At 53.4% G+C, this 22,361-nt stretch overlaps 1 protein-coding gene across 10 annotated transcripts in view; it reads left to right on the forward strand.

Annotated features, from left to right (window-relative positions):
- SULF2 (sulfatase 2) overlaps nucleotides 1-22,361 on the forward strand; it is a 140,262-nt gene that overhangs the window by 98,096 nt on the left and 19,805 nt on the right. For all 10 annotated transcript variants that reach the window (XM_027078103.1, XM_027078100.1, XM_027078102.1 and 7 more), the window contains 7 exons: nucleotides 5,049-5,218; nucleotides 9,835-9,985; nucleotides 11,176-11,351; nucleotides 15,530-15,658; nucleotides 17,091-17,147; nucleotides 18,351-18,480; nucleotides 20,383-20,575. In XM_027078103.1, coding sequence (XP_026933904.1) covers nucleotides 5,049-5,218; nucleotides 9,835-9,985; nucleotides 11,176-11,351; nucleotides 15,530-15,658; nucleotides 17,091-17,147; nucleotides 18,351-18,480; nucleotides 20,383-20,575 — 1,006 coding nt within the window. The remainder of the gene's footprint in view (nucleotides 1-5,048; nucleotides 5,219-9,834; nucleotides 9,986-11,175; nucleotides 11,352-15,529; nucleotides 15,659-17,090; nucleotides 17,148-18,350; nucleotides 18,481-20,382; nucleotides 20,576-22,361) is intronic.

A 22,361-nucleotide genomic window follows, 5' to 3' on the forward strand; every position in this document is an offset into this window, starting at 1 on the left:
CACCATCTACTCCTCCCATTAATCTTTTTGTTTGTGGGGGGGAAAAAAAGAGAGAAACCAGAGAAAAAACACAAAGGCCTGAGCTCTAGCTCTGAATAAATTGCTTATTAGTTTTGTGGCCTCGGTCTCCCTATCTGTAAAATGGGCATGGTGTCCACTTCGCAATGTTGCTATGAAGGTCAGTCGAGCAAATACCTGATAACAGTAAGAGCCAGTGTCCATCGTGGGTTCCCTCCGTACCAGCCTCCACGTTAAGTGCTTTATTCACTTAGCAAGTCCATGTCAAGTGCTCTTGTCGCCATCTGAACAAGGGACTGTTATTGGGCCCATTTTCGAGATGCAGAAACTGAGGTGCAGAAAGGCATTGTTTGCTCACAGCTAGCAGGTGATAAAGCTGGAACTTGAACCCAGTGTTTCTGACTCCAGAGCCCTCACCCTTTGTAAAATGATTGCTCCTTAGAGACGTGAATCTCTTTTAAACACAAACTGCTGTAGAAGCTTCCGAAGGTGAGGGATCAGCATCATGATCGGGAATGAAAGTTGGACAAACCTGCTACCCAGGGAAGCCAAGGGCTCAGGAAAGGAGACCCTCTGTCACGCAAGGTTGACTTGCCAAGTGAAGAAAATACGAAGAGGTGGGCTTGGGAGCTGCCACCTGAGGCCGAGACAACCTCCCCTCCTTGCGCCCCCCCACCCCCACCCAGCCTTCCACCAGCTGTCTGAGAGTAAACTACAGGTTTCCCGGCACAGCCCTAAAGCCACCCAGTGGCGCTCGGGTGGGGCTTCCCAAGCAGAAAATTGAGTCCTGGGAGCCAGGGGACTCTGATCTGGGTAGATGTCCTGTGACATATGGGGTGAACTGGCTTATCGCACCCAAGTTCAAACAAGAGGCAGAAACTCGGGCTTCCACGGGGCAAAGTGTGAGCAACTCCCACCAGCACCCACGGAAGACACGTTTCTCCCCACACCCGGACCCAGACAGAAAGAGGGGCTTCCTGTCAGCCACGCCCCCTCTTGTCCTTACAGTCTCTGCCCCCCCGCCTCCACCCCTCCCCAACCCCCCTGCTTCCTTCTCCCCTCTCTTAACAGCACAGCTTTTCCGCGCCCTACACGGGACTGTACCCTGGGGACAGGGACCCGCGGCCACACACACACCCTTAACAGGGAGCCCAGCACCCCAGGAATAGGCACCCAACATCTAAGTGAGCTCAGATATCATAGCTTCCGCAACAGAAACAGTGGCAAAGGCCAAGCCTGGGAAAGAGGCAGGGAGACTCGCAAGCCCCCCTGTCACTGGGGTCCCCAGTCCCCAGCAGCGCCCCCCTCTTCCTTCCCGAGAAATCCTACTGGTAAATGACTGCCTGAGGAAGACAGCCCAGAGCCGCAGGCTAGCAGTCTCCTCGGGTGCACTGCGGTTCCTCTTGGCTACCTGAGCAAATTGTCGAAGAAGGTCGGGATGGTGGGCGAGGTGGGGATACGCCCTCCTGGGTGTCCGGCACGCTGTCCTTGTCCCTGGCTGCCAGCTGTGGTTGCGAAACTCTGAGCAGAAGCAAAGTCCCCAGGACCCTGGCATCACCGCCGCCCTGCACAGGTGTGGCCAGGAGTACGGAGGTGGGGAGGGGAGATCTAGCTCCCGAATACCCAGGTGTGCCCGCCTCACCTGGGAGGTGGAGTGCGCCTGGCCCAGAGCCAAAGGGAGGCAGGGGGTGACTTCCTCATGGTCTATCGGCCAGTCTCCAGCTTCTAGAAAGTTCACCTTTTGACCTTCATCATCCTCCCACCTGTCTCCCCCTTTCTGTGAATAACTCTGAATTTCTGACTGATCCCAGGCACCCCAGACTCAACCTGTTCAAGGCTGAACTCTGCATTTCCACCCTCGCCCCAACATTCTCCTGGACCCCCGTCTCTGCACCCTTCACCTAAACCAGAAAGCAGGGACGGGGGTGGGGCCTGACTGCCCCCTTCCATGCACCCCACACATCCAGTCAGTGGACATGACCTATCTGGTGGGGTCCGCTCCCAGCCGTCACTGGACAGTGCCACCACCGCCCTGGCCCAGGCCCCGGCCCCCTCGGCCCTCCCTCTGAGCCAGGACTCAGCTCACGTACTGGGACCAAGGGCTGCTTCTCACTGGCCCAACCCAGGCTCATGCCCACCCCCAGAGTCAGGATGGTGTGGTCCCCTCCAGTCCACATGGGTGGATGGGGCTGCAGGCACCAGTGTCAGATGTCATTGTAGACGCCCTAATGCAGACAGAGGGGACCAGCAAAGGCTTAGCGTAGGAGTGGCTCTGAGGAGGACCAGGAAAGATAGGAGACTCATGGACTTGCAGAAAATCTGCCCCGCCCCCGAGACGGCGTAATGTTCACTGACTCCTGCCGAGAGCTGGCTGCGTGCAGGGCACCGTGTCACGAGCTTTAATCTCTCGGCACTTGAAGCCCTCTCACACCATCCTTGAGGGGCAGACACAGTAATCACCCCACACGCTTCCTAATGTACAATGTCACAGAGACTGTTGGAGCCCCTCCATCACCCTTCCAGCTCTATTCCTGTCCCCTGCCCCCTCCCAGGGAGGTCCTGTGGTGGCCGCTTATTCCCACACATGCATTTAATTCTTTTATTCCATATGCAGACATCTCAAACAATATAAAATATTGTTTTGTGTTTTTAGACTTTATATCAATAGTATCATATCGTACATAGCTCTCTACATATCAGGTCTGTGAGATATGTCCATGTTGATGCGTGTACCTCTAGTTTATTCTTTTTCACTGCTCCATCGTTGCATTGTCCTGGTGACGGATAGTATTGGTGGCTTTAAAAAAAAACATGTTTAATCACAGCCAGTCAAGCACATATATGGTTCTAAAAGCGAATAGTGAAAATGGGTTTATTATGAAGAACAGCAGCTCTCTTCCCGCCCCTCCCCACCCAGGGTCCCAACCCCTCCTTTTCACCTAAGAGAGTTTTGCTCCATTTTTAGATCCACTCCTAGTTACAAGATATTTCTAACACCTTTAGATCATGTTCCACAGCTATAGCAGCAGCTCTTTGATTTATGTCACATAGAATATTATTTTTAGGTAATAGGTTCTACAGGACCCCCTTATAAAGCCTTTTTTTACTCCCCAAAATTATTCATGAAAAGTATTCAAAGAAAAGTATATAAAGTAGCAAGTGACTTTCTCCCCTCTCTCCCCTTATCCTGGTCCCCAGTTAGCACTTTGGTATCTGTCCTGGATTTTCCCTTGGTGCTCAAAAGCATGTGAAGGTAGGGGTTTGGTTTCTCCTCTCTACCCTGCCTCCTACTCTCTCCCACAAAAAAAAAAAAAAAAAATAGAATCTTCCAGAGTTTGACTCTGTAGCTTGCTCTTTCCCTTAACAGTGTATCTTGGACAACTTTCTACCTCAGTAACTACAGACCTACTGCCTTTTTAATGTCTGCACAGCGCTGCACAGTATGAAAGCAGTGCAAGTTCATTAATCATCTTCCCATTACTGGTCACTGTGATGCGGTGACTGTCCTTGTGCACACAGGCATAGAGCACAAATGTCCCTGGAGGCATGTACCTCTAGAGGCACAGGTACACCTGGAGTATGTATGTATTTGGTACAGTTCACTTCAGGGTGGAAGCTGTAGCCACTTCTTCACCTTTCTCTTTACTCTAAAATAATATCTCTTTTTGAAAGTTATCATTTTGGACAGAGCTGCTTCTGGAGAAGCAGAAGGTAAATTTTTAAGAACTCATTACCTTCAAAAGAAATCAGCAGCTAAAGATTTACCAAATTCAGGAAGAGTTTAGGCAAATCTCAGCTTCTTAGCTGAGCTTTTAAAGCCCTTGTTTCCTGTCCATCACTTTTCCTCCCACTCTTCTCTCCTCCTGCCCAGTATCTAAGCGGGTCTCACTTTTCTGGAGACACTACTACATGCCCGTGTTTGTGCTGCTCCTTTGATTGTCACGGCATTGTACCTGATGATTGTTCACCCTCTTTCTATTCCTCAAACACAAGGCAAGTTCATTCCTGCCTCAGAGGCCTTGCATTTTCTGTTCCCTCTGCCTGGAACACTTCCTCTAGATCAGTGATTCTCACTCCTGGCTGCACATTGGAATCTCCTGGTGATCTTTTAAAAAGTCCAGTACCCAGACTGAACCACAGACCAATTAAACCAGAATCTCTGGAGGAGAGCCCAGCCATCAGTAAAGCTCCCCTGAGGATTCCAGCAAGCAGCTGAAAGTGAACTCCAATGATATAACAATAGATCTTCCCATGCCCAGTTCCTCATCACTCAGGTCTCAGCTCAAATGTCACCTCCTCAGAGAGGCCCTCGCTGATTGCCCCAGCTAAAGTATTCCTCCCACTCCAGCTCCCAGTTACTCTTTGTCACATTTTGTCTAATTTCCTTCTTCTGTCACACGTCGTCACTACCTTGGCTCTTCGTTTATACGTTTGTCTGCTCCCGCCCCCAGTACAGACCCTCCAGGACTGCAGGGATGTATCCACCCTGCATGATGGTATCCCTGGAGCCTTGAAAAGACGTCAGGCTTAGGGACCAGCACTCAGGAGGCCTGGCTGCAACATTTATCAGCTGTGTGACATTAGGCAATTCACTTAACTTCTCCGGGTCTTCATTTCCTGTTCTGGAAAACAGGGTTTATCATCACACCTACATTCTAGAGCTATATAAGAATTAAACAAGCTAATACATGTAAACACAGAACAATTCCTGGAGCGCCATAAGAACTCAATAGTGTTAGCTATTATTATTTTAAGATCTATCATGAATGAGTGACAAATTGTAATTCCTCTCCCGTCCTCCCTAACCCCTTCTCTGCTTTTTTTTCTGTTGTGCATAACATCATTTGACATTCCCTGTTTTACTTGCTTATTTATTGTCTGTTTGCCCCTAGACCGTCGGCTCTGCGAGGGATTGTCTATTTTGGTCACTGCTGTGTCCCCGATGCCCGGCACGGCGCCTGGCACATGGCAGGCACTCAGCACGGATGCCCAGCTCCTCACACCTTCTCCTGTCTCTCCCCACCCCCCAGGACTACCTGACAGACCTGATCACCAACGACAGCGTGAGCTTCTTCCGTACATCCAAGAAGATGTACCCGCACAGGCCCGTTCTCATGGTCATCAGCCACGCAGCCCCTCACGGCCCCGAGGACTCGGCCCCCCAGTACTCAAGCCTCTTCCCCAACGCGTCTCAGCACATGTAAGCTTCGGGGCGCTGCCTCCAGAGCTGCTGCGTGGCACGAAGGTGGGAGGGTCCGGCTCGGTCACAGTGATGTAATGACAGAGACGAGGCTGCCTCTTGTCTCTAATCCTCTCGGTTTAAAGAAGCCAGGGACACACAGCTGATCTCTGAGGAAACTGGGATACAGATCCAGTAATAACAACGCAAAGCAGGCAACAAGAGTTTTTGACTTGGGACCCACATCCTCCCACCGAGAGGTCTGTGGGTAGAACAGCATTTCAGGTGTATACCCGTATAATAGTTTTCCTTTGCAATCTGTGTATTTTATTTTGCACATTTTAAAACACTTTTGAGAAAGGGTCCATAGCTTCATCAGACTACTGATATATTCACAGCCTTTATAAGCTGTTGACTCCATGGCAGGCTCTGTGCTAAGCCCTGTACGTTGCAAGGAATCCCTGAATATTCCCAGTGACCCTTGGTGTATCAGTTATCTATTGCTGCATAACAAGTTACCCCGAAATTGAGCAACTTAAAACACCAACGCATATCACCGCGCAGTGTCTGTGAGTCAGGAATCTGGGAGTGGCCTATCTGGAAGGTTCTAGCTCAGGGTCTCCCGAGGTTGCGAAAAAGGTGTCAGCTGGGGCTGCCGCCATCTGAGGCTTGCCTGGGGCTCACTCACACGGCCGCCCCTCAACCAGCAGATCTCACCGTCAGGCTGATGCTGTCTTTTATAACCTAATCTCAAAGTGACACACCATCTCTCCCACATTCTATTGGTTGCCCAGACCAGTGCTCCTGCAGTATGGGAGGGGGTACAAGTGTGTGATTACCAGGAAGTGGGGGCTATTGAGGGCTCTCTTGGAGACTGCTTGTCACACTTGGTATTCCCATTTTACCAACGGGAAGACCGAGGCACAGAGAGGTGAGGTAACTCCCCTAAGGTCACCCAGCTGGTAAATGGCAGAGCTCGAATTCAAATCCGGTGCCCATTCCTGCCTCCCATCTCTCTGCCCACCCCTCCAGTCCTCCTCCCTCCAGCTGGCTAGTAAATCCTTCTGGAAAGTTCTTCTGCTTTTCTCTGCCTCAGACCACCTCCTGCTTAGCAGCAGTACTCAGCAGCCCTTGCTGTGACATTGGGGCAACAAGGACTGGGTGATTTGGAGTCCGCCTGAATATTCCGGGTGTTTAATTTTCATTGCCATCAGAATGCACTGCCCTCCTCAACCCCCTTGCCGTGATTACTTTCTGACAGAGCCCAGAGTGGCTCCGAGAGGATGAGGCAGTGTGTTAACCTGCTGATCCCCTGGTCTTTGGGGAGCAGGATTTGACAGATGGTGGAGAACTGCATTCCAGGGACTGCAGCACCCCTCTCCGCAGACGGCAGCACTGCCTCTCTGCACATCTGCCGTGGCTGCCCCCACCCCAGCCCTCTCCTCCTGCCTGAGATGCCAGCCTCCCACCCTCACCCACAGCCCACCTTTGAGGGAGGGGGCGTGTAGCCAACTCAGTCCCCCTAAGGGAGGAGCCGCGGAGTGGGGGAAGGTACACTTTGCTTCTTCAGTGTCTCCTCTAAAAGGGGTGCCGGCACCCTGCCCCGCAGCAGCCCTGGAGTTTCATGATGAGATGGTTTGACATTGCCTGCTCATTTATTTTCCCTTTGAAATGAAAATTATAGAAATTGAACATGAGCTGCCATTACTTACCCAGAGCACCCCCTGTGCCTTATTAGGGCTATGTGTGAAAGGCTCTCTTATCTCTGGGGTATAATCATTTTCAAAACAAAACCCAAAACCAGAAAGTTCTGCAGCTGGGATGTTTAATTATGACAGTCAGGAGAGCTGAGGAGGGGACAGAGTTCCAGATCTTTCTATCACGAGACTCCTGTCAGAGACTCACCCCATCAAGCCTTGTGCCATGTTCTCGGGCTGGGCTTGTGGGTTCTGAAAAATGCTGCTCGTTGCGATGTGGTCCCACTGCACCAGCCCAGGGCCCCATCCACCCCCCAGCCAGCTCCGTACACGCACAGAGATGCAAACAGATGCACGCAGACACACACAAACACATACACACACAGATACAGACACAAATACGCAAAGATACAAATAGATACATACAGATATATACACAGATACACAAATGCACACAGACACACAGAACTCAGACACAAACACACACAAAGATACAAATAAATACATAGACATATATAGACACAAATGCACATACAAACACAGGCATATACATACAAGCTCATATACGGACACACAGATACACATACACACAGATATGCAGACATACACAGAAACACACGCAGATACAAAGATACAAGCACATATACACACAAACGCACATAAAGATAAACACAGATGCAAACACAGATACACACAAACATGAAGATACACAAGCATACAGACACGCACACACAGAAACAGACACAGACACACAAACATACACAGAGACACACACAGACAAAAGACACATAGGCACACGCACCCACAGCCCCCAGAGCTTCCTCTGAAGCGTGGCATCTGAATGGGTTCGCGGACCTCTCCGTTTATCACGCCTGGGAGCCAGGCCTGAGCTCACATCCTCGGGGCGTGGGGGGGGGGGGGGCTGGGGGCCAGGGCTCCAGCCCCTCGGCCTCCAGACACACGGTGGGAGGGGCCGGAAGGGCCCCCAGCCCAAGAGGGGATGTTATGCTTCAGGCCGGTTGTGAACGAGCAGACATTCCTCGGATTCTTGTGGAGGTGAGGGTTTCGACTCTGTTCTGCAGGCATCTGGGTTCATGTGAAAATGTGACACCATCCCGGGGTAGCAGGGGGAGCCTGGCCTCAAGCAGGGGACCAGAAAGCCGGCCTCGGCCCCAAGCGGGACCCCACGCTCCGCAGCCTGCTGGCCTCCAGATCCTGCTCGAAAGACGTCTCCAGAGAAACGGCCTCTGAAATCAGACTCTTGACAGACTCACCCCTCACTGTTCTCAAGGGCAGACACTAGCCCGAGAGAATCTAAGAGATTCAGGGACGATTGCTCCAAATTACATCCTGAATTGGGCCCCTGGGGCCACGGGAACAATTTTCCCAAAACCCCCAACAGCCCCAAGGGCATCTCTTTGTGCAGCCCCTGGCCCAACAGCACCCCTCCAGCTCCTCGGTGGGGGAGGGCGGCGAAGGGGGATGGCCCTGCTCCTGGGATGTTCTACACGAGGGTCAGGCCCTAAGCCGGCCCACAGGAGAGAGCGGCGTTTCTCATAATCAAAGGGCGGCAGGAGACCAGCCAGAAACTCAAGCGAAGTCCAGGAGGAATCTTATGACTCACCCCCGCTCTACATAGCAACAGTCTCCACAACTGTCAGGCTGCACCGCAAGCCGCAGTGTCCTTCCTTCTACCCCGGGGAGGGAGGGGCTGAGGTCCTGACGAAGGAAGGGAGTCTGGGGCCCTCCTACCCTCCCCCACGCCCCGCAGCCCTTGCCCGCTGAAGCGCCGTCTCGAAAAGCTTTTTGTCTTCAAGCAGTGGAAACTTCCTCTCTTTGCAGCTTTGCCTGGGGAGGGCGTGGGTAAGACCTGAGGGGAGCCTGACCCTCAAGGATCACCAGACCCAGTGCGAGGGACACCCAGCCTTGTGGGGTTTCCCACTCCTGGAGCTCAAACCCCAGCTCTGCCTTTGGCAAGTCTGTCCCCTCACTGAGCCTCCGTGTCCGCATGTCTCACACAAGGAGAAGGAGAGCACCAGCTCCTAGGACTGTTCTGAGTATTAAATGAGACGATGTAGGCAAACCCTTCTGGGTGTGGCCAGCGCGTGGCCAGTGCCCATTCGGGGCTGGTCAAAGATGACCATGTACTTGTTCATCATTAGGCATCACAGCTGACCCCACAGCACAAGTCACAGAGGCCAGTGGCTCCACCGTCCACTCAGTGAGACCATGGGCAGGTCTCGGAACTCCTCTGACCCCGTTTCCTCTTTTGTAAACGGGAAATTAAACCACGCGGGAAGAATAGCTGTGGCAGCTAAGTCAGAGAACGTGGCGTGTCCCAAATGGACACATTCAGGCACCATCCTTACAGTTTTGCCTATTATGAACCTAATTTTTAACCAGTTTCCTCTTTTTTAACCAAAATCTATTGCAAAAGGAAATTCGGTAGTCACGCCTTAATTAACCACGATAACTGTCATTTGCCATCTACCCAAGGTAACTGAAGAGTAAATGCAGTGCTAGTAAATTAGAGTTGGGTGCTGTGCCCACAGGAGGCCCTCTCCTTCTTTCAAAAGGGAGGCGAGCAGATTCTAGAGAGGTGCTGAGGAGAGCCCGGCACAGACTGAGACTTTAGCCTTCACGTGACGGGCGTGCTGACCGGGCTTAAATGGGAGGGACGTTCTCCCTTTGGGGCTCCAGGTTACCTACGGCTGTGCCCCCCAGTCTTCCCACGTGCACACCCCGCATGTGGAGAGATGCTGACCTGACGTGGGGCAGAGCCCCCGACGTTCTGGCGTCCAGGTGGGGGCGGCTTCACCCTGAGCTGCAGCCCCAGCGCGGGGAAGGCTGCTCCCCTGAGGCGTGGGGGGACCTGGGGGCAGGGCCCAGGCACCCCCCACCCCTGGCCTGACCTGACCTCTGTGCCTGTCTGACCGCCAGCACCCCGAGCTACAACTATGCACCCAACCCCGACAAGCACTGGATCATGCGCTACACGGGGCCCATGAAGCCCATCCACATGCAGTTCACCAACATGCTGCAGCGGAAGCGCCTGCAGACCCTCCTGTCCGTGGATGACTCCATGGAGACGGTAGGCCGCCCTCCTACCCCCAAGCATCCCAGCCACGCCAGGCCGGCAGCCTCCCTGCCCCTCCCCCCACACCCCTCCGAGCATCATCATCTGGAGAGGAATGGAAACAGAGGCAGAAGGAAGAGGCGCCCTTCCGGGCCAGGGAAACAGCTCTGAGCAATCCAGACGAAACCCCTGCCCTCGGGGAGCTTGTATTCCAGCTCTGCTCTGTTCACTGTAGGAGCCGCCCGCAGCTGCGGACGTTTTTTTAGCAGCTTTATGGGGCTATGATCCACATACCCCCTAGCTCACCCAATTCAAGTGTATGTTTCAGTGGTTTTCATATGTCTGCAGGGTTGTACGATCACGGTCGATTTTAGAAGTTCCATCACCCCAGAGAGAAACCCCGCAGCCCTTAGCCATTACCCCAACCTCCCCCCACCTCACCCCTTCGCCTTAGCCACCTGCTCATCTACTCTGTGTCTCTGTGGATCCTGGACATTTCATGTAAGACGAGTCCTACAATATGTGGTCACTCAGTGTGATGATTTCAAGGTTCATCCGGGTGGGGGCATGTTCAGCGCTTCATTTTTTATTACTATTATTGCTAAATAATACTCCATTGCATGGATATATTTCTTAAATTTTATCCATGACTATTTAAATTCAGTAAAATACAATGACATTTCAAATTTAGTTTCTCAGGTGCACTGGCCGCGTTTGAAGTGCTGAGTAACCAAGTGTGGCTGGTGCCGTAGGTGTCAACACTGCCAGCGTTGCAGAAAGTTCTGTCGCGCAGCGCTGTTGTAGATCACAGACTCCTGCCCCAGGCCATTCACTCATTCACTCATTCACCCAACAGCATTTGTCAAGTGCCAGCACACATGGGACACAGCAGGGAATAAAATGACAGCAGTCCCTGCCCTGATGGGGCGTACATTCTGATGCAGGGACACAGTCTACGAATAAGTAGAAGAGAGGGAGGTGAGAAGTGCTGGGAAGACAAGTAAAGGGGGACAGGAGGTGGGGAGGCTACAGTGATGCATGGGTCAGCCCCAGGGGCCCCGCCGAGAGGTGACAGTTGAGCGAAGACCCAAAGCCGGAGGGACAGGGGCCTGAGCCCCCAGCACAGCATCATGTTTTGGGACAGTGGGCCGGGCGCACTGCCCGCCTTCCCTCCGCGTGTCCTCACCACCCCGCCTGCGTTTCAGATTTACAACATGCTGGTGGAGACAGGTGAGCTGGACAACACGTATGTCGTGTACACCGCCGACCACGGCTACCACATCGGCCAGTTCGGCCTGGTGAAAGGGAAGTCCATGCCCTACGAGTTCGACATCAGGGTCCCGTTCTACGTTAGGGGCCCCAACGTGGAGGCCGGCTCGCTGTAAGTGCATTACCCACCCCTCCCCAGCACCCCAAAGTCCCAGGGAGGCCTCCAGGCTCCACTGGCACCCGGATGGGCAGGCAGCTCAGCGGGCAGCCCCGTGCCACTCCCCGGGGCGGCACACGATTCAGGCAGGCGGACCTCGGTGCCGAGCGAAACGGTGGTGATGCCACCCGGGGAGGATTGCACACCCCTCTACTGGGGAAGGAGAGGCCAGGAGCTGTTAGCACCTGTGAAAACAGACCATCCGTGGTGGGCACTGTGCCGGGGAATCGGGTACCTGGACTGTGTATGTGTCACCACCAATGCATGGGGTTGCCACCTCGACTTCTGTCTGGCCTGAGCGGTCTTTGGGTCTGGAGGTTGTCAGGGAGGAGCCCAGCCATCTCGGCCCGGGCGGCGTCATCCACTGAGATCAGCTGGGCCAGCTTGGCCGCAGCGCTAAGGGAAGCAGCCTCCCCCATCCTTCCTCGAGGGCCACGTGGGCCCTTGGCCAGCATTGCCCTTGGGTTAACCTTTGAAATGACATGTTCTGGCAGCAAAAGTGCCGTGTCTGGGGCAGGGAGAGGTAGAGAGGCCAGGAATCACAGCAGCAGCGTCCTCGGGTGAGCCCAGACGTTATGGAGACCAACTCGGACGTGTTTTGAAATGCAGCTAAATCACCGCTCAGGTGCGCATCAGGTCTGACTTCCCTCTGAGCCGGGAACACACACGGGCACGGACTCGGCTTTGTTCAGAATTCCTCCCGAAAGGGCGTTGGCGGCGCCGTCTTAGGACCAAGATGTTCCCACCGCCTGGGATGTTTGGTGGAAATTCCAGAAAGCAGACGGTGTGAGCTCTAGCCCAGCCTCATCACTGTTCCTCTGCCAACCTCATCAAATCCCTGCCTGTCTGGATTTCAGGGCCCCGCCTATAATAATAGCTATTATAGCGATAGCTGTGCTGATCCAGTGCTGATTCTTCAGGCTTTGGTCTAAGCACTTATATCCAGGTAATCCACTTACGCGTGACAGCAACCCTGTAAGGTGGATGCTAGGATTGTTCCTGTTTTAAACGCAAGGAAACAGAGGCACAGGTTAAGTTGCCTGAGATTACATGGCACAGGGGAGAAGGAGCTGGAATTCGTCTCAAAACTGGGACTTTGATATTTGTAAATGTTTTTCCTTTTTAGGTAAGAATATATATGACCATTAAAGTCACTGGGATTATTTGCTTTTGAAAAACAAAGGTGGACAGAACTATAATCCAGCATCTCTTATTGTATTGGTCAGCCTCAGAGTCTGTGATCTGGTTCTTAGGACCCAAAAGCACAGAGAAAGAGAGTGCTAATGTCAGACTTGGGGCTGACAGCCAGGACTCCTTGAGCTGTGAACGGAAATGACTCTCAAAATGAACAAGGCAAATAAAATAAGATATGAGGAATGCAGTCACTAAAGTAACTGCAAGGTCCAAGGTTAGTGCTGGCTTCAGGTATGGTGGGATCCAGCAGTCACACAATGACAACAGGAAGCTCTCATTTTCCATCTCTCAGTCCTGCATCCTCTGAATTGGCTTCATTCTCAGGCCAGCTTTTTTCTCATGGTGGCAGGGTCACCACAGCCCCAGACTTTTAGGCCATTCAGCTTGGGAAATGGCCTAAAAGTGGTTTGAACGGAAGCCCTGAGGCTGACTCTCACTGCCCTGACTGGTCACGTGTCCATCCCTGAGCCACTCACTGTAGCCAGGGTGATAGAAAACCTGTGTGACCAGGCTGAGTACGTCAGGCGGTGGAATCTGAATGGGGCCAGGTAGTGCCTCCAGAACTGGAAACTATTCCCACCAAGCAAGGTGTGGGTGCTGGGTGGGAAAAGCAGTCCTGTCCGTCCCACCCAGCCTGGGGGCAGCAGGACCCGTGGACGACCTCAGGTCAATCCAGCTGCTAGTTGCCAACATTCACCCTGGCGCCCCCTCACCCAACGGACTTTTCCAGCTCCCTCCTCCTGCCTGATTAAGTGGTCTGGTCACGCCTCTTGCTAGCTTCAAGCCCCTCCACCAGGCAGCTTCACCCACCTTCCCCAGCCTCACCCCCATGACCACCCCAGTGTCGCAGGAATGGGGACCCCTTCCAGAACCCAAGAGCGGGCTCTTGTCTAACGCTCGGAAATGAATTGTCCTAGGACACGTGTCCTGACAAAGCAAGAGACTTTACTGGGAAGGGGGCGCCCAGGGGGAGAGCAGGAAGGTCAGGGACCCCAGGAGAACTGCTCTGCCACGTGGCTCACAGTCTGGGGTTTTACGGTAATGGGGTTAGTTTCCGGGTTGTCTCTGGCCAATCATTCTGACTCAGGGTCCTTCCTGGTAGCCCGCACATCGCTCAACCAAGATAGATTCTAGCGAGAAGGATTCTGGGAGGTTGGTAGGACATATGGACTGGCGTCTCCTCTCTCCTTTTGACCTTTCCCGAATTCTTCTGATTGGTGGTAGCGTGTCAGTTCCGCGTTCCTTACCAGGACCTCCTGCTGTAAGATAACTCATGCAAATGGTTACTACCTGCCTGGTCAGGATGGGCGGTTTCAGTCAGTGGTTCCCCTGAAACCAGCACACCTGACTACTTGTCCAGTGTTCACAAGGTGCTGGGCTAGGGAGAGAGAGGAAGTGAAAGACATCCGAGACCCTCGGACCCAGGCCCTGCCCCCCAACCCCAGGGAACCAGACAGGGGCAGGGAGGGCACTGTGCCACCTTGATGGAGAATGTGTCCATACGGCCATGATCCATCCAACCAGTGCAGGCCCTGTGCCGGGCACAGCCTGAAAGTCACTTAACCACCATGTCGGGAACACCCCATGTAGAAACAGGACACGGGAGAAGTGACAGACGCATGGCAGCGGTAAATAACAAAACTCACTTAACTAACACTTACTGAGCACCTACTGTGTTCTCTAAGTGTAAAAGTACTACATACAGATAGAGAAGTGAACAAGACAGACAGAAACGTCTGCCTTCCCATTAGATTCTAATTGGGCAATAGACAACCAACCAGATAAATGAGTAAAATACATAGTAAAACGCGAGCGTGACAAGGCTTCAGGAGCAAGACAGAGCAAAGAAGGGGCCGAGCACGGGGAGGGGTGCAGTTCTAAATGGGGTCCTCAGGGAGGGCCTTGTGTCAGTAATCTCTGCTGTGTAACAAATCACTAGAAACTTAGCAACTGAAAGCAACACACGTGCTTTATCTCAGAGTTTCTGTGGGTCAGAAGTCTAGGCGTAGCTTAGGTCGGTCCTCTGCTTAGGCTGAAATCAAGGCATCAGCCAGGGCTGCTGTCTCATCTGGAGGCTCAACTGGGGAAGGACCTGTTTCTCCACTCCGGGGGCTGTTCAAGTGCAAACAGAGGACTTGAACTCACACAGCCTGCCTCTCAGAGTACTCAGCAGGCGTCCTTGCTAGGGGCGAATTTACGTCAGCTTTCTTCTTCAAAGCCAGCCAGGGGAGACTAAGAAATGAGGGAGGGACAGCTAACAAGACAGAGTCGTATGTCACGTGACATCACCTTGGTCTGACATCCCCATCACCTTTGCCATGTTCCAGCGGTTTGGCCCACCTTCAAGGGGAGGGGATCACAGGGAGGTGTGAACCCCAGAGCATGGGGATCTTGGGGCCACTTGGTAATCGTTGAGGGAAGAACTAAAGGTGGTGAGTGAGAGTGCTCACTGGAGTCTGGAAGAAGAACATTCCGGGCAGAGGGGACACAAGGACAAAGGCCCTGAGGCCAGACTGTTCTTGGCCTTCTAGGAATAGCAAGGGGGCCAGTGTTTGCCTCAGAGGTTCAGAGAAGGGTCCGGGCGAAGATCCAGGATTTGGGGTGTGTCTTAAAGGAAGGTGTCCTTTGTTCAGAGAGTGGGGGCAGGGAGGGCATTCCTGGCAGAAGAAACAGACAAGCAGAAGCCAGCTGGGGCCTGTGAAGTGCAGCCCCTGTGGTGGTGTGGCGGGTACAGGTTAGGGGTGGGGTTTAGCTGAATTGGGGCACAGAGGGGAGCTTTGAGGGCTGAGGTGCAGGAGAGTGACACGATCAATGGCAGCTTTCCCAACTTCAGGGCGTCAGCCCCTGGCGGTCTCCATCCGTCCGGTGGCCCCTCTCCCAAGGGAGGCTGGGTCATCACTGCCCAGGTGACTGAGTCCTGCTCTCCATGCCTCCCTCAGGAATCCCCACATTGTCCTCAACATTGACCTGGCCCCCACCATCCTGGACATCGCAGGACTGGACATCCCCTCGGATATGGACGGGAAATCCATCCTCAAGCTGCTGGACACAGAGCGGCCAGCAAATCGGTGAGGGGCCGGGGTGGGTGCAGGGGTACCGGGCATCCCGAACTGTATGAACTCGTGGCCGAGCCGTGTGGGTCTGAGAGGGGGTATTTCCAAGGTCAGGAGCTGGGGCTCTATCTAGGGCCCCCCATCCTGACCACTTAACCTGCCATGGGAGAGAAGGAAGCCCCCTCTCTAAGAGTCCACCTTCCCAGCTGGAATATGGCCACGGTGACCAGTCGAGGACCCTCCAGAGCTAAAATTGTATAAAACTTGAAAAAATATCAACAGCAGTTAACACTAATTAAGCACGTACTACATGCCAGGCCTTTGCTATGCTTTGTAGGGGATTTTACCATTTTGATCTTCACAGTAATGCAGTGAGGAGGCATTATTATGATCCCATCTTAGCAATTTGGAAATTGAATCCAGAGAAGTCAAGTGACTTGTCAGAGGTCTCTTAGCAGGTCTGGACCAACTCCGGGCATTCAGCCTCTAGGCTACAGCTAGAGTCTCTTAATCGTCATGCTCTAAGGCTGGATGGTATGATGGGAACATATTCCTAGGTGTGCTGGAGGCAGAAAAAAGAACAGTGATGGTGAGCAAAAACTAGGTGGGAAGGTGAGTTGAGTCTGGCGGGGACAGGAGAGGAGGAGGACACGTTCACTGCTGTGGTAGCAGCGACATCTAGTGGCCACCAGTGCTACTGCCCACTGAGTTAGCCTCACAGCACTGATGCAGCCTCCAGCTTGTATCTCCTGCAGCTCAGCGGGTCCAGCCCTGATGGGCACTGTCTGTCCACATCCGATTGTCCTGTAGGAGGAACCACCTCTGTTGAGCCTCCTCCCTCTGACTATAAGGTGTTATGAGCTTTAAGAGTACAAAATGGGCATGTTTTGGGGGGCGGGGGCACTGGGTTGGGAGCCAGGACACCCGGGAGTCAGGTGCAGGATGGAAGCTTCCTCTCTCAGCCTGAGGCCCCATCTGGGAGATGGAAATGATAGAGTGAAACGACATGAAATGCACACTTAAATTACACAAATCCAACTGCAGAGGATCAAAGAGAAAAAAATCCTGCCAAGACACAATGTAATTAACCTGAAGTCAGGACAAGTTGCATCTGGTGCTGAACTAAAGCGGAAGCGATCTCTTCTGACACTGGGGAACTGTTGGACTTCCTGGGAGGCACGGAGACACACACACGACTATGTGTGACTTAGAGCAACTTTGACCTGGGTCATTTCTGCCCCATATACCTTCAGACCCAAGTCTCTGGGGAAATACAGCTCTGCCCTGGGGGGTGTGAGCATCCTCCGCTCGCCCCAACTGGCCCCCGGGTCTGTGCTGATTGTGAATCACGGCTGGCTCTGAGCACCATCCCTGCCTCTGGGAGGACAGAGGGACACATGAGCCCCACACATTGATGAGAAGATGGAAGTGTGCTTTTTTCCCCCAGGTTTCACTTGAAAAAGAAGATGAGGGTCTGGCGGGACTCCTTCCTGGTGGAGAGAGGGTGAGTGCCAGGGCCTGGAGGAGCTGCCCCAGGACATTTGAGCTGAGCAGCACCCGGGTAACCCCCTTCTGCCCCGTCCCAGGAAGCACCTGGCAGCCCCACCTGCACCCATGATATTAAAGATCTCACTGTCGAGGGCAGGAGGGATCCCATTGCTATTATGACACCTTCCACCAGGGGCTGGGAATTTGTGTCCACAGCCTCCTGTATACAAGGAAGCCCGTTCGCTTTTCCTATGGTTGACATAGAATTTGCATCTGGAGGCCACCTGTATCCTTCAGACACGTTTTGTCCTGTCTGTATAATGTCTCACATGCTTTTTAACTTACTGCCAACTCATGTAATTTGGGAGAATTTTTATTAAATCCCCATTTCCTTTTATTTCTTTTTTTGAATCTTTGAATTTTATTTTATTTATTTTTTTATACAGCAGGTTCTTATTGGTCATCCATTTTATACACATCAGTGTATACATGTCAATCCCAATCTCCCAATTCATCACACCACCACCACCCCCCCCTGCCGCTTTCCCCCCTTGGTGTCCATACGTTTGTTCTCTGCATCTGTGTCTCAATTTCTGCCCTGCAAACCGGTTCATCTGTACCATTTTTCTAGGTTCCACATATATGTGTTAATATACGATATCTGTTTTTCTCTTTCTGACTTACTTCGCTCTGTATGACAGTCTCTAGATCCATCCACATCTCTACAAATGACCCAATTTCGTTCCTTTTTATGGCTAATATTCCATTGTATACATGTACCACATCTTCTTTATCCATTCGTCTGTCGATGGGCATTTAGGTTGCTTCCATGACCTGGCTATTGTAAATAGTGCTGCAATGAACATTGGAGTGCATGTGTCTTTTTGAATTATGGTTTTCTCTGGGTATATGCCCAGTAGTGGGATTGCTGGGTCGTATGGTAATTGTTTTTAGTTTTTTAAGGAACCTCCATACTGTTCTCCATAGTGGCTGTGTCAATTTACATTCCCACCAACAGTGCAAGAGGGTTCCCTTTTCTCCACACCCTCTCCAGCATTTGTTGTTTGTAGAAAATCCCCATTTCTTAAGTCTGTTGACAATCAGAAGATGTGGCCTGGCTGGACCTGCATCCTCCATGGTGACCTATACCAGGGCCGAGCGGGGCCGTGCACTCCTCCAGGGCTGGCGGCCAGCCCCACTTCCGCTCTCTGCCCCACAGCAAACTGCTCCACAAGAGGGACAGTGACAAGGTGGATGCCCCGGAGGAGAACTTCCTGCCCAAGTACCAGCGTGTGAAAGACCTGTGTCAGCGGGCCGAGTACCAGACCGCGTGCGAGCAGCTGGGGCAGGTGAGGATGCTCGGCTGGTGCCCTGGGGCTGGGGATGGTACCCCTGCCCTCCCTTCTTCCCTCCCAGTGGCCACCCCGGCTAACCACGACCCAGGCCTGCTCCTCGGCCTTCAGACCAGCGGAGCCAGTGGGGCCAGCGCCCCTGCTGATGTGTGAGACGCAGGGTGATGCCAGGTGGTACAGGCGACACTCAGAAGGTTCTTCCAATCCTGCTCACATTAGAGGCAAAGTCTCCTGGGGGTGCACGTGTGTCTTTAGCTGCTGTGACTCATGCCCAATCCCTCTTGAACAAAGACATAGCCAACCTCTGCACAGTATTTACAAAGTTAAATAACCATTTACATTGTATTCACTCTCCCAGAGCATCATTGTGGCTGGTTTTCCACTTATATAGGAATAATAGGAAATTACCTTTTTAAGTAAATAAGTTTAAGTTTTAAAAATGTGAATTGATTTCAAGAGAAATATTAAGGAAATTATAATCCAAGTAGTACTTAGAGGTAGCAAAAACTGTGACTGATGTTTCGGAGAGTCTGAACTTTCTGAGGCCGAGGTGGGCGCTGGAGAGGAGGGGGGAGGGGTGGGGGCAGAGCCTTGTAAGGAGGGACCCAAGCAGGAGGCGTGGTTCGGAGGTTGCGGGGAGGGGAGGGCCCACGAGCAAGCAGGGCAGACAGGAGGTGCTTCCCTGCCTCGGTCTGTGAGCTGGGACTTTGAGCTCGTCCACAGCGGCTCAGGCCTGAAGATGCATGCCTGTTTCGCCAGTAAGAATAAGTAAAACCAGGGCCTCCACATTCCGTTTCTCATTAATAGACCAAGGCTGCCAAGGCCAGGGCATGAGCTGGGTGGGTCTCACAGGCTGCATCCAGGCAGCTCTGTCTTATCACTAGACTCAGAATTAGCACCCACCTGTCCTCGTGGCTGTGCCCCCGGCCGCCCAGCGTTTGTTCACAACCCCCGACCCCTCCCCATGCTCTGGAGGGCATCTTGTCTGGGAAGTACCTGTCTGCGCCACTGAGCGAGAGCTTTGGGTTACACTGGAGCGGCATTCAGTGCTGCCTCTGTAGCCGGGCACAGTTCCAGGCACTGGGGCAGCAACAGCCTCAGACGCCCTGGACAGAAAGCCCTGCCCTCCTGGAGCTGATGATCTGGGCAGATCCCAGAAGCGGTTCCGATTTCAGTTCTGAGCTACAAGAAATGAGCCGATGAGACCAAGGGGCCCTTTGTCCCCCTGGGATTGTTGTCGAATCCCCCTGCTGGCCCATCCCCCCTCTCTCCCTGCAGATTGAGGGTCTGGTAGTCCCAGGAAGGGGAGAGGGCAAGTATCGGCATCTTCAGAACAGATTATCTGAGCGCAGTGCTTAACCCAAAGGAAAGGAGCGCCGGGGGTGGGTTGGGGGCCTAGACTGGCAGCGGAGGCATCGAGCCATGGCCCCCAGACTTACAGCTCTAGGTCCTCCAGGACCCCAGCCCAGCCCAGACATAACCCTGCTGGCGGATGCAGTCACGGCCCTGCTCAACTGCCCTCCCTCCCCCATCCCCCCAGCCCCAGTGCCACTGCCCGTCTCATGCTGCACCTTCCAGGAAGGCCCTTCCCTGCACACGAGCCGTGCCCTGCGGCCCCAGAGCTTCGCTTAGAGGGGCCTCCCTGTGACTGGGCTCACCCTCGGCCACAGCGCATCACCCTGGGTACCATTTCTGTGCTCCTCCCACGGTGGACAGGTGTCCATCCATGATGGAGCAGCTCGTTCCAATCACAGAGCCCGTCTGAGCCCGTGTCCAGCTAAGGCCGCTAGAGGGAAGTCTCCGGGGTGGACGGGAACGGTGGGGCAGCCGCCAGTCAGGAGAAGCGGCTGAGCAGGTTGGCCCAGGCCCGGAGGGCTGAGGACGCGGTGTGTCTTGCAGAAGTGGCAGTGCGTGGAGGACGCCGCGGGGAAGCTGAAGCTGCACAAGTGCAAGGGCCCCGCACGGCCCGGGGGCAGGGCCGTCTCCAACCTGGTGCCCAAGTACTACGCACAGGGCGGCGAGGCCTGCGTCTGCGACAGCGGGGATGAGCAGCTCAGCCTGTCCGGACGCCGGAAGAAGCTCTTCAAGAAGAGTACGCAGGACGGGAGGGGAGGGGATCGGAGGGGAGGGACCGCACCTGGGCAGCCCTAGTAGTTCCTTCAAACGGATCCACATCCCACCCCTCTCGATCCACCCGTCCCTGGGGGCAGAGAGTAGTAAAGAAGGAAGATAAGCTGACCGTGTCCAGGGCCAAGAAGAGCAGGACCGTAAAGAGAAAGTGAGGAGAGAGGGATACGGCCCCAGACCACGTGGTGGGGCCCCTCTGAGACCAGAAAGAAGCCCCCGGAGGGTTTTGAGCAGAGGAGCCGGGATCAGATTTGTGTTTTCAAAGGATCCCTCCAGCTGCACTCCGGGCACTGGACGGGTTCACTTGCAAAGTGGCACAAAATTTCGAGTCACCCAACGTGCAGGCTCCCAGCCGAGGTTGGGCCAAGGTGGCGCTCTGCCTTCTCCCTTCAGCCTTCATGTCTATTTAGTGTCCTGTTTGCGGTATTTCGTACTTTTTTTGGTGACTTCCCTATCTAAAGTGGCCCCAAGGTGGCGCTGACATCCTGTGTCGGGTCCCCAAGCCCAGGGCGGCTGTGATGTGCTTTATGGAGGGGAACACGTAAGTGAGAAAGCTTCGTTCAGGCACGAGTCTTGGTGCCGCTGCCGTGAGTTCAATGTCGGTGAATCAACACGTGCGTTAAATCGGGTGTCTTTTTTTTTTTTAATTTATTTACTTATTTATGTATTTATTTTTGGCTGCATTGGGTCTTCGTTGCTGTGCGCGGGCTTTCTCTAGTTGCGGCGAGCGGAGGCTACTCTTCGTTGCGGTGCGCAGGCCCATCACTGGCCGTGTGATGGCTTCTCTTGTTGTGGAGCACGGGCTCAGTAGTTGTGGCGCACGGGCTTAGTTGCTCCGCGGCGTGTGGGATCTTCCCGGACCAGGGCTCAAACCCGTGTCCCTTACAGGCAGATTCTTAACCACTGCGCCACCAGGGAAGCCCAAATCGGGTGTCTTTAAACAGAGACACACATGCAGTAAGGCCCAGTACTGATGGTGGACAAGCGTGTTGTGACCCGAAGCTCGCAGGAATCTTACCCCGTATTTCCCCCAGGAGCACTGGTTCCACACTCGCTAGTTCAGCATCAAGGTGGCGCTATAGAACAGGACCACCGCGAATGACGGGAATCGACTATACAGTTGACCCCGAACAATGCGAGTTTGAACTCCACAGGTCCGCTTGCACGTGGATATTCTTTGATAGTAAATACTACAGTTCTCCACTGTCTGTGGTTGGTTGAATCCACAGATGCAGAGAAACCTCGGATACAGGGCTCTGACTATAAGTTATACACAGATGAACCCCACGTTGTTCGAGGGTCAACTGTACTTTGCAAGGAGGAAGAGCCCCCCATCCCAACTGGAGAAGTTGCCTTAACCTTCACCCCTCCCCCCAGCAGGGGCTGAAGAAGGACAGAAAGTTAGAAAACCAGCAAGCAGAGGAGGGGAAGGGGGGACCTGGCTGCAAGACTCAGCTGTCACACTGGGTAGTCATGACCCCGTTCTGAGGGTCAGCTCCCCTGGGAAGCACACTCCCTGCCGAACGTTCAGATAAGGATGCGCCCGGGCTTTGAGGATGCTTGGCAGGTTGCTGGGTGCCAAGGACTCGGCGTCAGTGAGATCCAGTCCCCTGGCTAGCATGTCTTGCTCCCTGACCTAATGGGAGCCAAAGCCTAATTGGAGGTTTTAGTTCTGTTTTCTTTCATTGTGGTACAATACACGTTATCTAACACTTAGCGTCTTAACCGTTTTTTAAGTACACTGACATCGT

This window comes from Aethalodelphis obliquidens, unplaced genomic scaffold, assembly GCF_003676395.1.
Source record: "Aethalodelphis obliquidens isolate GAN/ISIS:26980383/991018 unplaced genomic scaffold, ASM367639v1 scaffold42, whole genome shotgun sequence".
NCBI classification, from domain to species: Eukaryota; Metazoa; Chordata; class Mammalia; order Artiodactyla; family Delphinidae; genus Aethalodelphis; species Aethalodelphis obliquidens.